The sequence below is a fragment of the Diadema antillarum genome, unplaced genomic scaffold (assembly GCF_040938485.1).
Source record: "Diadema antillarum isolate AM-2024a unplaced genomic scaffold, OU_Dant_1.0 scf00000068, whole genome shotgun sequence".
NCBI lineage: Eukaryota > Metazoa > Echinodermata > Echinoidea > Diadematoida > Diadematidae > Diadema > Diadema antillarum.
Genome location: NW_027270957.1, coordinates 1,405,300 through 1,417,287, shown reverse-complemented (window position 1 = coordinate 1,417,287; position 11,988 = coordinate 1,405,300). Strand labels below are relative to the sequence as shown.

The window sequence follows — 11,988 nt, the reverse complement described above, 5'->3', positions numbered from 1 at the left end:
TGTTCCAGCACACTTGATGCACAAAATGGTTTGATACCAATTTTGTTTTTTTTTTTTTTGCTTTTATTTCCAAGGCAAAATGTGTACTGACATGATCTTAGAAATTGATCTTGGCCAGGAATGGGAGAGGGTAGCCCATTTCTTGTGAAGAAGAAATGACACCAAATTAAGTGCCTTTTTGTAGTTGCAAAATAGTTGTATGATTGTGCTTTGCTTTTATGTGCAATTTTGTTTGTTTTTGAAACACACAATGCACATTTGCTGGAGAGAAGCTTCCTTTTCATGCTGAAAATATGTCTTTCCTCTCTACATACTGCAAATGATGATTTTGCAGCACAGTCTTGCAACCCGTCTTTTTTTTTTCCAATAGATGGTCATGATATCGTGGTAAATTGAGCACATCCCAGCACTTCAAATTAAAAAAAAAAAAAACAAACAAAAAACAAACCCCCCTTGTTTTATGCACTGTTGTGAACATTGTTCACATTCACCATCGTTGTAAAGCATACAATGAATATATTTGTTTAGATTAATAATGTCCAGTGTGGTGCCAATTATGTCATAGCTATGTTACTTCAGTCCTGTCCTACCGAAACTGTGTATTTGCTTTGATTTAATATAGCCATCATGCCGTCCTTTTCGTTGAGTAACTTTGAAAGATTCTATTTTTATGGATAGGCTGTGCATTGTTTTGCTTTCGTACTTGTACCTACTGGATATACATGTATGTTCTGAAAGCAAACTGCTTTTCCTCAGTTTTAGATGATAATTTGGTTATCCGTAAAGTGTTATGTGTTTACTGCAAATTGGTTTACAGTTGTTAAACTTCCGCTAAAAAGAGTGATTTCCCTTTCAAAACACAGGCTGTGTTCGTGCTTTTTTATGTGCTGTTGTAAAACCCATCGGTATTGTATAATAGGCATAGTAATTTTTCCTGTTTGTGTATACAATTTCTTGTATGCCGGTCCTTCATACGACAAGAGGAAGGAAATCGCTGATGACTAAAATGTTTTGCCCACTGGTATCATTAAGATACCATCTGTATCAATGCTGTGCTATTTACATTTCTTTTCCAGTCACATTTCATGGTGTGATGTTTCTTCTTTCCATATACATGCATTGCTCAGTGCTGTATAAATTTGTTGTACTGTACCTCACTTTGTGTAATTGTTATGTTCTTCCTTCATGTTTATGTCAGTCATGAAATGTTGATGTATAGGAATTGTGAAATGCTGATTCATGTACATACAGGTACCTCGCCCTTTTCTCTACTTCATGTGTGCCCCCTTATAATATATCAAAACAGGAGAGACTCTCATTCAATCCTGGAAATAACTTTATTTTCCTGTATTCTGTTTTTCGTTTTTTTATTGTTTGTAACTACAGCTGTATTTGTTTATCACAACTATGTATTGCAAGTGTCATGAAAGACAAAATAAAGAAGTCACAGTTCTTGTGCACTGAAGGATCTGGAACTCTGTTATTTCGTTGTTGCCTACCTGTTGTGCTGAGTTAGCTTTGTCCAAAAACTTAGGCTTCTTAGAATTGAGGATGGATATCCCTACAGGAAAATGCAACTGAATAATTTGAGTCGACTTCATTTCTAAGAGAATTGTACAGTAGTCTCTGCATAATCGGATACTGCTTGGTCGAGAACTCTGCCGAATCGATGTACAGGGTGAACAACCAGTTGATGCATGTTATGTATTAACCTTTTTTTAAATATGATTACATTGTAGTAATTTTCCAGACAAACTACATATTTTCATATTTTCCTGCAGAAAGTATTTAAAATGAGTGAAAATACAAATCTTAAAAATAAAATTGTGAGGAGCCGAGAGGCTACAGAGGGTTTGGGTTTACGTTTCAGAGAAGTGTTAACTACAGGGTACGTGATACGCAATGTACAACTGATTTGCCCGATCACTACACATAAAACACATCCTTCACGCCATCGACAAACCCTTGCACCAGTTACACTCACAACACAAACTTCACACACAGTGACACGCTAACCGCTACATGTGTCTTGACACTTCTAGAGAAAATAGATATTGGCCATGTTTTATCAATTGATAATGATATCAATTGATCAATTGATTTTGAATTTCCATAACACACAGGGTGCCATAGACATGACAGAAATCAACTCTGTAATCAATTTTAACTTTTCTTAAAACAGGGCCCTGATACGGTCACTCTACTGAGACCCTGTAACCTTTATTTGTTTGCTGAACACCACACTGATATTTACCATGGCACAAAGTCAGCAGTCCCACCATGCTTTTCATACAGTTGATATCTTAATGTGTGGAATGAAGATTATCAATTTCACAGCCAATTTTGTATTCGTTTGATATGAAACAACCACGGGAGACTTTTACACATTCAATTATTATTGCTATTAAAACAATCCATGCAGTTTTTTATTACATTCCAAGTTAGCAACTTGTACAATACATATCAGAATGCTTGTAAAAACACTGGACACCTGTACTGCACACGTCCATACTACAGATCACAGAAATACTCATTTTACATAAATTTCAAATTAGATTACACTATCTACACATTTCATTGACATGAAATGACCAATTGCGATGCATTACAGAACTAGAAATGTCGCTATGGCGACTGGTATGCCTCCGCCATAATGCATGATTCTCCTAATAGGTCTATAGTACATGTAGACAATGTGTGATTACATTTTCACAAAATTGGCAAAATATTAAAATGACATGTTTGTCACAAATGTATTGAATGTTTACCTTCCTTGACCTATGTTTAATTGGATGAATAGGAGAGCATGTATTTGGGGATTTAAGAACTTTAACTTGACTTTGACCCTTTCATAAGTTTATGCACCATGAGTAATTTTCAAGGTATGGAGAAAAAGTGCAATTTCTGTATTGAACAGTAAATTGTTATCATTTTCACCTGGCCTTTGATTTATAAGAGAATCACTGTCAGGCAGAACATACATAAATATGTACTAAATTTCAAGATAACTTGAGCCACTTCCGGGATATGGAGAAAGAAGTAAGTTCAGCACTTTCACTTGATCTTTGACCTTTTGACCTTTGACCTTCTTGGCAAAAAAAAAAAAATCCCAGAGAATCTCTATTGGGTTATACATGCATACATCAAGTAAAAAAAAAAAAATAATCCTGCTGGCATTGCATAAATATAAGGAAAATAGTAAAATTTTGAAGTATTGCCCTTGACCTTTGACCCCTGACCTTTGACCCAATGAACCCTAAATTCCCTAGATAATCACTGCAAGTCAGTACATGCATATATACTATGTTCTATGAAGATACCTTGAACAATTTCCAAGATACAGAGAAAAAAAGTGAAATTTTAACATTTTACTTGACCTTTTGACCTTTGACCTTTTGACCTCATGATCCCAAACTTTCACCAGAGAATCTTAATTGGGTAATACATGTATACACTAAGTTTCAAGAAAATATCTTTAGGCATTGCATAGATATGGGGGAAATAGTGAAATTTTAAGCATTTGACCTTGACCTTTTGACCTTTGACCTTGAGCATGTGCACCCAAAAGTTGATAGGCACAACTTCACCCCCTAATACACATACATGCCAAGTTTTATCAGGATACCTCAAAAGGTTTTGGTAGTTACCCTGTCCACAAAATTCATTACGGACGGACGGAAGGACGGACGGACGGAAGGACGGACGGACGGACGGACGGAAGGACGGACGGACGGACGGACGGACAACCCGAAAACATAATGCCTCTGGCACCACTTCGTGGCGGAGGCATAAAAATAACACAAAGAACATGAACAAAAACTGAGAACATTTTTATTTGCAAAAATCTGTTCGGAGATGGAAACGTCAAACTTGCACATAAATTGATTAAATCTGTAAATTGATCACACTTGGAATAGCAAAAATGTAAATGCCACTACCAGTATTCTTTATTTATTTATTCATTATCATTATTACTCCTCTATTAGCCATTTTATTTTTCAACATGCTCTCATACAGGAACTGAAGATTCAAGGGGAAATTTGGGAATGGACAGTTTTGGTTTGAATTCTTACGGTCATTTTGATTCCAGTTATTCATTTAATGAAAATCACATGTCCAAAGAATGATATCATGCCAAGATGGGAAGAATACAAATCTCTTGATATTCTATGTGATTCCATAAATGTTTTTCGTTTAAATTTCACTTATATAGACTGAAAGAATATAATTATGATCAAACGGTGCACAACATAGACTAGGGAGGCCCCTAGGGCTCATCCCCATGCACAGATGTCTATCCATCGTGCAATGCTTTCTGAATGTACAAAAAAAAAGAACAACAACAATTCTGAAGCAACAGGAAAAAGTACAGGTTAGACTCGTTTGTGTGTGTGTGTATGTGTGTTTTCGTATAAAATGTATGTTAGAGCCTGACCTATGCATGTGAAAGTACCTGTACAACGTACACTGTTGTACTAGTGATAACAATAATAACAATTCTTGTAGAGTATGAAACACTTGTAGCATTCCTTACCACTTGAGAATTAAAGAAAAGAAAGAAAAAATAACAGGCAGAGGATATTATCTGGGATAGGTTATATAGGGAAAGACCTAAGATGTGATTTAAGTGTTCAGTTGAGTTTGTCACATTCAAATGATGGAATAGGAGTTCTACAGGCATGAATGACTTCAATAGAGAGAGGGCTCATCCATGTCCAATAAAAGTTTCTGCACAGCACAGGGCATTGAAGTACAGTCAGAAGATTTCTCCTTTGTGATCACAAATTTGTAATCAGAGCATACAACAAATAATTCCTGTAAAACTGATGGGCCATTATTTTGTAGGCATTGTTAGAATTAACCATTTGGAGCATTTTGAATGAGAGCCCAGATTGAATTGCCAACCAGCGTAGCCGTTTCAACCTGTCGCTGATATATAATCAATGTCACATTGATATAATCTCTCTTCTTCATCATGCATAAATTATAACCAAAAACAACTGCATTTTCATATATATCTATTTCAAAGCGCAAAAACATATCATAATTATGTGAAGTACTACAACACACTGCATGCATCAATAATACTTTACACATCACAGTTTTGTTGACAGCATCATCTGCATGCATGTCTCTTTATAAAATGTTCACAAGGAAATAAATATACATATATTTTTGGATGAAACATGAACGACCTGAATTTCCACATGAAATAGTCAATTAACATCAATAACATCAGACATACTGTAATTATGTAGAATACACATTACAGAGTATTGCTGTGGTGGCAGAACCTACGAGCAAAAGTTTTTTTGCAATAACAGACATCCATATTTGCAGTGTTTTAATTTCTTTTCTTTTTTTTTAATCTACAAACAAACCAATTGAATATATACTAACAACAAAGGATACAATTAGAGACAGCAGTTTATTTCTTTGTTGAAGGAAATATCAAAGACATCTTCTTGTGGCTTATATGTAACCACATTCTATATTTCCTACACAGTGTGTATATAAAACCACACATATTATACACATTAATGTGCACATGTAATAGTTATCAATGAAGAGATATGTATTCATCTTCACATTTCTTCCAGTGTTATTTAAGTAGAAGCAGGTCATGTTATATAGATAATAATAATGATTAATGAAAAAAAGGTCTCAAAAAGATGCAACTTCAATGTGATTCATGCATCCAATGAAATAACATTGCGGAGTTGTGACAAATTCACACTTAGTCATTTGTGTGTGTGCGTGTGTGTGAGTGTGAGTGTGTGCCTTAGAAAAGGTCTGAAGTCACTACCACACAGGCATCACATTATTGGCCTTTTAAAAGGTTGCTAACACAGCAATACAGACTGACAGAAAATGCATATTTTTGCATAGACAAAAGATTCAGAGCAGCAAAAAATGATGGATTAATAAATGCCGACTTCTATAGCCCTTGAATCATAAAGTTTGAATTGATAATTGAAGTATGTCTACAACACCTCATGACAGCAGACCTACAGTATTTCCTGATATAAAGTCTGATATGAATACTTAATGATAGGCAATGAATTATTGACATATTGGCATGCAAATGAAAAATTAATGCTTTCTGCTATTCAAGGGTGGGGAGGCCCCCTCCCCCCTTCAGATCTAGGGCATGGATCGTGTGATCCTCGCGAAAACTTGCACTAAGGTAGAGGCCAATGTAGTATACAAGACTGCAAAGTTAGATTTTTCAAATTTTAATCTATGTATTTTATATTAATCAATCTATGCTAATTTATGCAAAAAGTTTTTTTTTTGTCTATAAATCAAAAAATAAAGCTCCAAGACTTCTAATTTTTGGTGAACATATTTTTTTCAATATCTTCAACAATAACATTGAAGCAAAAATTCAGCTCCATAATTATTTCTTATGTATTTTATTGTTTCTTGAATTGCTTATGTATTTCTTTTTTTTAACTTTTGTTTCGTTGTTTTTTTCATCAAAATTCATCGCAGAAACTTTTCAAAGCATAATCAGGCTAAAATAAATCATTATCAGCCATTGAAAGTAAAAATATTTATTTTTTAAATGAATTAATTGCAAAAACACAATTTCCATTGGATTTGTACACAAAATCATGTTTTTGAGCAATTTTTGGGTCGACAAATTTTTTTCAAAGGGGCGTGGCTTCAAAACGCTATGCCTAGTAGCAACAAATTTGGTTTCAAAAGTTGTGCAACACTTGAAAGAAAAAAGTCCTAAAATGTCGCGGCAAGAGCATCACTCGTTGCAGAATAATCACGCGAAACGTCGGGGGAGGGGGGCCAAAATGGCCCCCCACCCCCACCCCCTGGTGGGAATAGGATTAAAGCTTGGCAGACAACTGTGAGTATGGCAGTGTCTTACAAGAAATGTTGAGAGAGACCATAATGGTGTGGATATGACATCATCTGTCAGCAGTAAATGTTAGAACCAGTCTGTCCTGCATGTAGTGACACAGTTCAGTGAGCCGTTTGCTGCTGTATAAAGGCAAAGTCTAAAAAGAGGGGGTGTAGCTCGAAGTCAATGTGTGTGGTGCAGGGCCAGGGGTGGGGGCAGCAGGAAACCTCCAAGAGGTTGTTGAAGCTTGACCAGGCCCCTGTTGCATAAAAGTTATGATCAAACGCAAGTCAAGAAAATCATACGCAACTTGATTTTCAACCAATCAGAATGAAGTATTTGGGACTTACGTTTGATCTTCTTGACTTGCGTTTGATCGTAACTTTTATGCAACGGGGCCCAGATACTGTAAAATGAGGAATGTTCGTGTGCATTCTAATTTTGCGACTTTCGCGAGAGCCAAGATTTGTGAAATTAAAATGCACACGAAAGTTCTTGCCTACACTATATGCATTGAATGATAGAGGCAACTCACAAAAATGTCATGCTGCGAAAAAGGCCATCGGCTCCAATTCACGAAAAAATTTCATGCCACAAAAATATCATGTTTTACAGTATCTCTGCACTTCCAGAGCATGTTGACAAAGGGATAGATCATTGTGCAACCACTGAGATATTGGAAACTGCGAAACACTTCAAGAGGGCTGCCCCCATCACACAGATTGCACAAAGAGATCGTGTATGGTTTTATCGATGCTTTTATGTGGAATAGTTTTAGCATCACTATTTTGAATGAAGAAGACTATCAAATATAGCCATCTTGTTCTTGCTCAAGTTTTGGTTCTGGGGCTTTCTTGAAAGTTATTTCTCCACAAAGCAAAGTTCAAGGAAATTCCGTAGAGATAGATACCTCATTTGATAAATGCTGATGATAATGTGCCTTTAAAATGAGTTCACATTAGAGCGCAACACAAAGTTGTATATGTCGTATATGTACACATATGCTTGGTATACTTCTTCTTCTTCCTCTGGAGCAGTTCGTTATACTAACGAATATAATGACATCCAATGAAAAAAAGAAAAGAAAATAGACATAAACACAAGTTCAAAGCAGAAGCTTCCTTGAACAAAAGTAGACTGGGCAAAATGCTGCCTTTCTACTTGTCATATATTATAAATCACATGTCATTACGGCACAATATAAAATGATCAGCTTACATAGAACTCTAGAACTCTACTGGAAAGATTGGCTTGGATACACTCATCAGGTTTGATCATTCAACTTTGTCAGCATGCATGGCTTCGGTTGGTTGATTTAAAAAAACAAAAGTCAAATCCCTGAACAATATAAATAGCACACACGTAAATGTTGTGATGATATATATATAACATGGCAAACAAAAGGCAACTGAATGCTGACCACACCACTCCAGCCATGAGTTGAGATTAGTACTCGGCAAAGTTTGTGTGCCCAGTGGCCATGGCGTGCTGTTGTGCCTGTCTCTGGCCACGCAGTCCGTCATTGCACACAAGGCAACGTAATGTGAAGCCGGTGAGATCGGTGTACTGCCGGCTGCGTTGCGCCTCTGCGGCCAGCTCCAAGGCCTGTGACAGGACCTCGTCATCATCTGTCAGAAACACAGTCTCCACTTCCTTCCCATCATCCCCCAGCTCGCGGACGAGGGGATCGTAGTGCACATTATCATAGATGAGATAGATACGGTGTCGGTACCCACGGTTCTCCCCAAACTTATCCACACGTACGCTCTGCGTGTCGACGACGGCCATCTCCGTCTCGTAGAATTCGCTCAGGATGGAAATCTCGATGGCCCCGCCCCAGGAGTCAGGGTTTTTGATCCACTGGCAGTATTCCAGGTTAGGTTTGCCCAGAAAGGCCTCGTTGTAGAACTCCGGGTTGCTGCTCACCACGTTAACAATGAGATTCCGCAGTTCCAGCGCTCGCGACCGTTCCGTGTGTCCTCCTTCCATCAGCAACGCTATGCTGACGAAGAGGCAAGAATTGTCAGCAGGCACAACTCGACGAGTAAGAATGCCTTTTGGGGGCTTGCTCTTCAGTTCCCTACCCCCACTTGTAATTTTATCAGATTGATTCTTGTCGCTGTTGCTACTGGCAGACAGCACTTCCTTTTTAGTGGGGTCTTCCTCCACAATGACCATGTCTCCCGACTTGAATGGGAGCGACGAGAGCTTGAGGGATTCGTCGGAAGTGTCCAAGGGCTTTGGAGGGTACCCATGTAGGAGCTTCTGCGACTTTCCAGGTATCCTGGTGAACTCAAAGATCTTGTTCAGTAGATGGCTGACTGTGGATTCCGTCGTGAGTCCTTCAAGCTTCTTCCGACCATTCTTGGACTTGATCATGACTGCCATTGACTGGGAACTCATCTTAAGTGCTCTGCCTGATTTCACTTTGTGATTAATCCTGAAGATTAAAGGAAAAGTATTGATGCATTTGTGAAGCCACTACTAACTACTCATCCTGAAACTGAAGTGCCGCACATTTATTTACAATTTTCTATTGTGAACTGATGCATTTAAAAAATACATAGAGTTTGGAGCCAATGAATGTTAAAAACTGACTCTCTGTGTATGCAAACATATTTCTGAGTGATATGAAAAGATTAAATAGAGAGTAGGTCAAATCCCCTCCTAATCCCATGCAGACCGAAGCCTGTACTCCTGGCTCCTGTAGGGGTGCTCTGCCCGGCGTCATGTGCGGATCAAACGTTGCTTAACCCCAATTTCATACAGCCTTTTCACCTTCAAACAATTTTGACAAGACAGGACATATTGGAATGTGCTGCAATACTGTATTTGCCATATATTTTGCGAGTCTAAATTTTTGCGAATTGGGAATTCGTGACGATTTTGCAAGTGGTTAAATTCGCAATCATGGAGTCATGTACTGCACGAAGAAATGTACACATGTACGTCAGATTCACATCAAGATTAGAGTTACTATTTTCGTGTGTCTTTAATTTCTCGAATAGCGCCCAACTCGCAAAATTCGCGAAAATAAAAACCTCACAAAATATTCGGCGGATACAGTATTTTGGGCAACTTCCCCACATTATACAATCGAAATACTCTGTTAGATTAGATCGTAGAAATTTGTTTCCATATTGGCGATATCGCAACATCGCCATTCGCTAGATGTAAGTCGCCATGTAAGTACGTACATAGGCTGTGCTCTGATTGGCCGAGGGACCATTAGATTCCTGTTGCACATACATCACATGTGATTGGCTTACGGTTTCATATGTTGAAGAGCTGTTGACTGTATCAGTGGGCTAGTAGTTGCATCTTTTTCCATTAAAAATTTCACTCAAGTCTAGGATATTTCAAACAGTTAGTGAGGGCATTATATTAATGAGATGTTGATTTTAGGAATTTTTAGAGTACTACACAAGTTTAAATTTGCATATCTACTGTACCTGATGTTGGACTATGAATCATTAGACGGTAAATTACCTCATTCAGTTCTCCAAAGGGACAGGGGTGAAGAGTCCCTCTAGTCTCTACAGTGATGTATGTATGCGACATTTGCTTCTGTCTGTCAACGAAGCAGAGCCGTAAAAGTAAAAAAAAAGAAAAAGACAAAAACACCTCCAGAGAGACACATTTTTTCTGTCTAACGTTAGATCTATTTTTTAGATTTCTAAATCTAGATACTAAGTAAACTTTTTTTAGTCTCAACCTGCATGCGCGGCGTTCTGCCGTTGGCAAGGGCAAGGGCAAGGCGTTGGCGTTGCCGTTGTTGGTAACTACACGCAGCGCTGGCGCAGCACAGTGTCTGGTCAGGCTACCGTTGTTGGTAGTTTAATTAAACGTAAAACATGTCTTCTGTGGTTCTGTAAGCCTAGATTAAATCTAATTATTAGTAGACAACCACTCCCAATTACAACTACTCTTTACGTATTGCGCTATCAACAACTTATTCATATTTCTGGAATCCTTTTTTCAAGTCTAGATCCGGAAGATTCTATTTTGCTAACCTCATCCATGAATGTATAACGCCCTAACGGTACCAACGGTACCAACACAAATTTCCACATATGGGACTAATCAACATTTGTTATTAGAGATTTTGGTTTTCCCCGAATCACTCGATTGACTTTTAAATCGCAACAAAAAGATATACTGTTTGAGGGAACAAAAAGGCCTTCTATATGTACACGGAGGCGAATCAGTCACATTTAGCTTACCTCGTAATTGACCGCAAGGATCCTAGGGAGTAGGTCTACTTTGTTACCGTTTTCACTCTTCTGCTTTACTTTTCTATTGTGCTTATTAAGGGTCAATACACTTTTTAATAGTTCTGTCGCTTTGTTTACTGCTTAGTCTTTGGATCAGGCGGTATATCTAGTTAAATTAGCATGTTACGACTACTAGTACGTTGACTTCTTGTCGGAATGAGGAGGCAGGGAAAAGGAGGAGTAGAAAAAGAAAGAAGAGGAGAGGAAGACGAAGTCAGAGGAGGGGAAAAGGAAAGAAGCCAGAAGAGGAGGAGGAGTAGGAGAAGAGGAAGAAGGAAGAGAAGTTCAAAATTAAGAAAAAGCATTGAAAAGGATGAGGAGGATATGCTGTATATAGAGGAGGAGGAGGAGGAGGAGGAGGAGGAGGAGGAGGAGGAGGAGGAGGAGGAGGAGGAGGAGGAGGAGGAGGAGGAGGAGGAGGAGGAATAGATTCCGCATGACACTGGTAGCTCATTCAACATGTAGACCTTGTTTATTATCCAGGGAAATTTGATGTTTTTAATTTCTATATCATTTCCTATCCTGTTACTGCACAATATCCATACATTGGAGAATGGCGTTATCACTTAAAGTGTTTTATATCATACCCTACATCATTTCGCAGCGTTCATTATTCTCAATCAAAGATAAACTTTTCTCTACCACTTTGAAATTAAACCATCTTGTATCTGCGACATTCCCCATGACAATCATGAATAAGCATGTGTTCCCTGGATAGACAACTGCCTTTGTTTTATTTTCCTTTAATGTTTGGCAATGCCATGTACCTATATGCATATTAAGATAGACTAATGGATGGATGGATAGATAGATAGATTGATTGATTGATAGATAGATAGATAGATAGATGGATAG

The 11,988-nt window shown here is 37.9% G+C and overlaps 1 protein-coding gene across 1 annotated transcript; it reads right to left on the bottom strand.

The window, feature by feature from the left end:
- Positions 1–8,165: 8,165 nt before the first annotated feature.
- Positions 8,166–9,292, bottom strand: LOC139716626 (ubiquitin thioesterase OTU1-like). The gene has a single exon (XM_071628152.1). It carries the CDS (start codon positions 9,260–9,262, stop codon positions 8,306–8,308), a length of 957 nt encoding a protein of 318 aa, XP_071484253.1. The 5' UTR covers positions 9,263–9,292; the 3' UTR covers positions 8,166–8,305.
- Between the last annotated feature and the right edge of the window lie 2,696 nt (positions 9,293–11,988).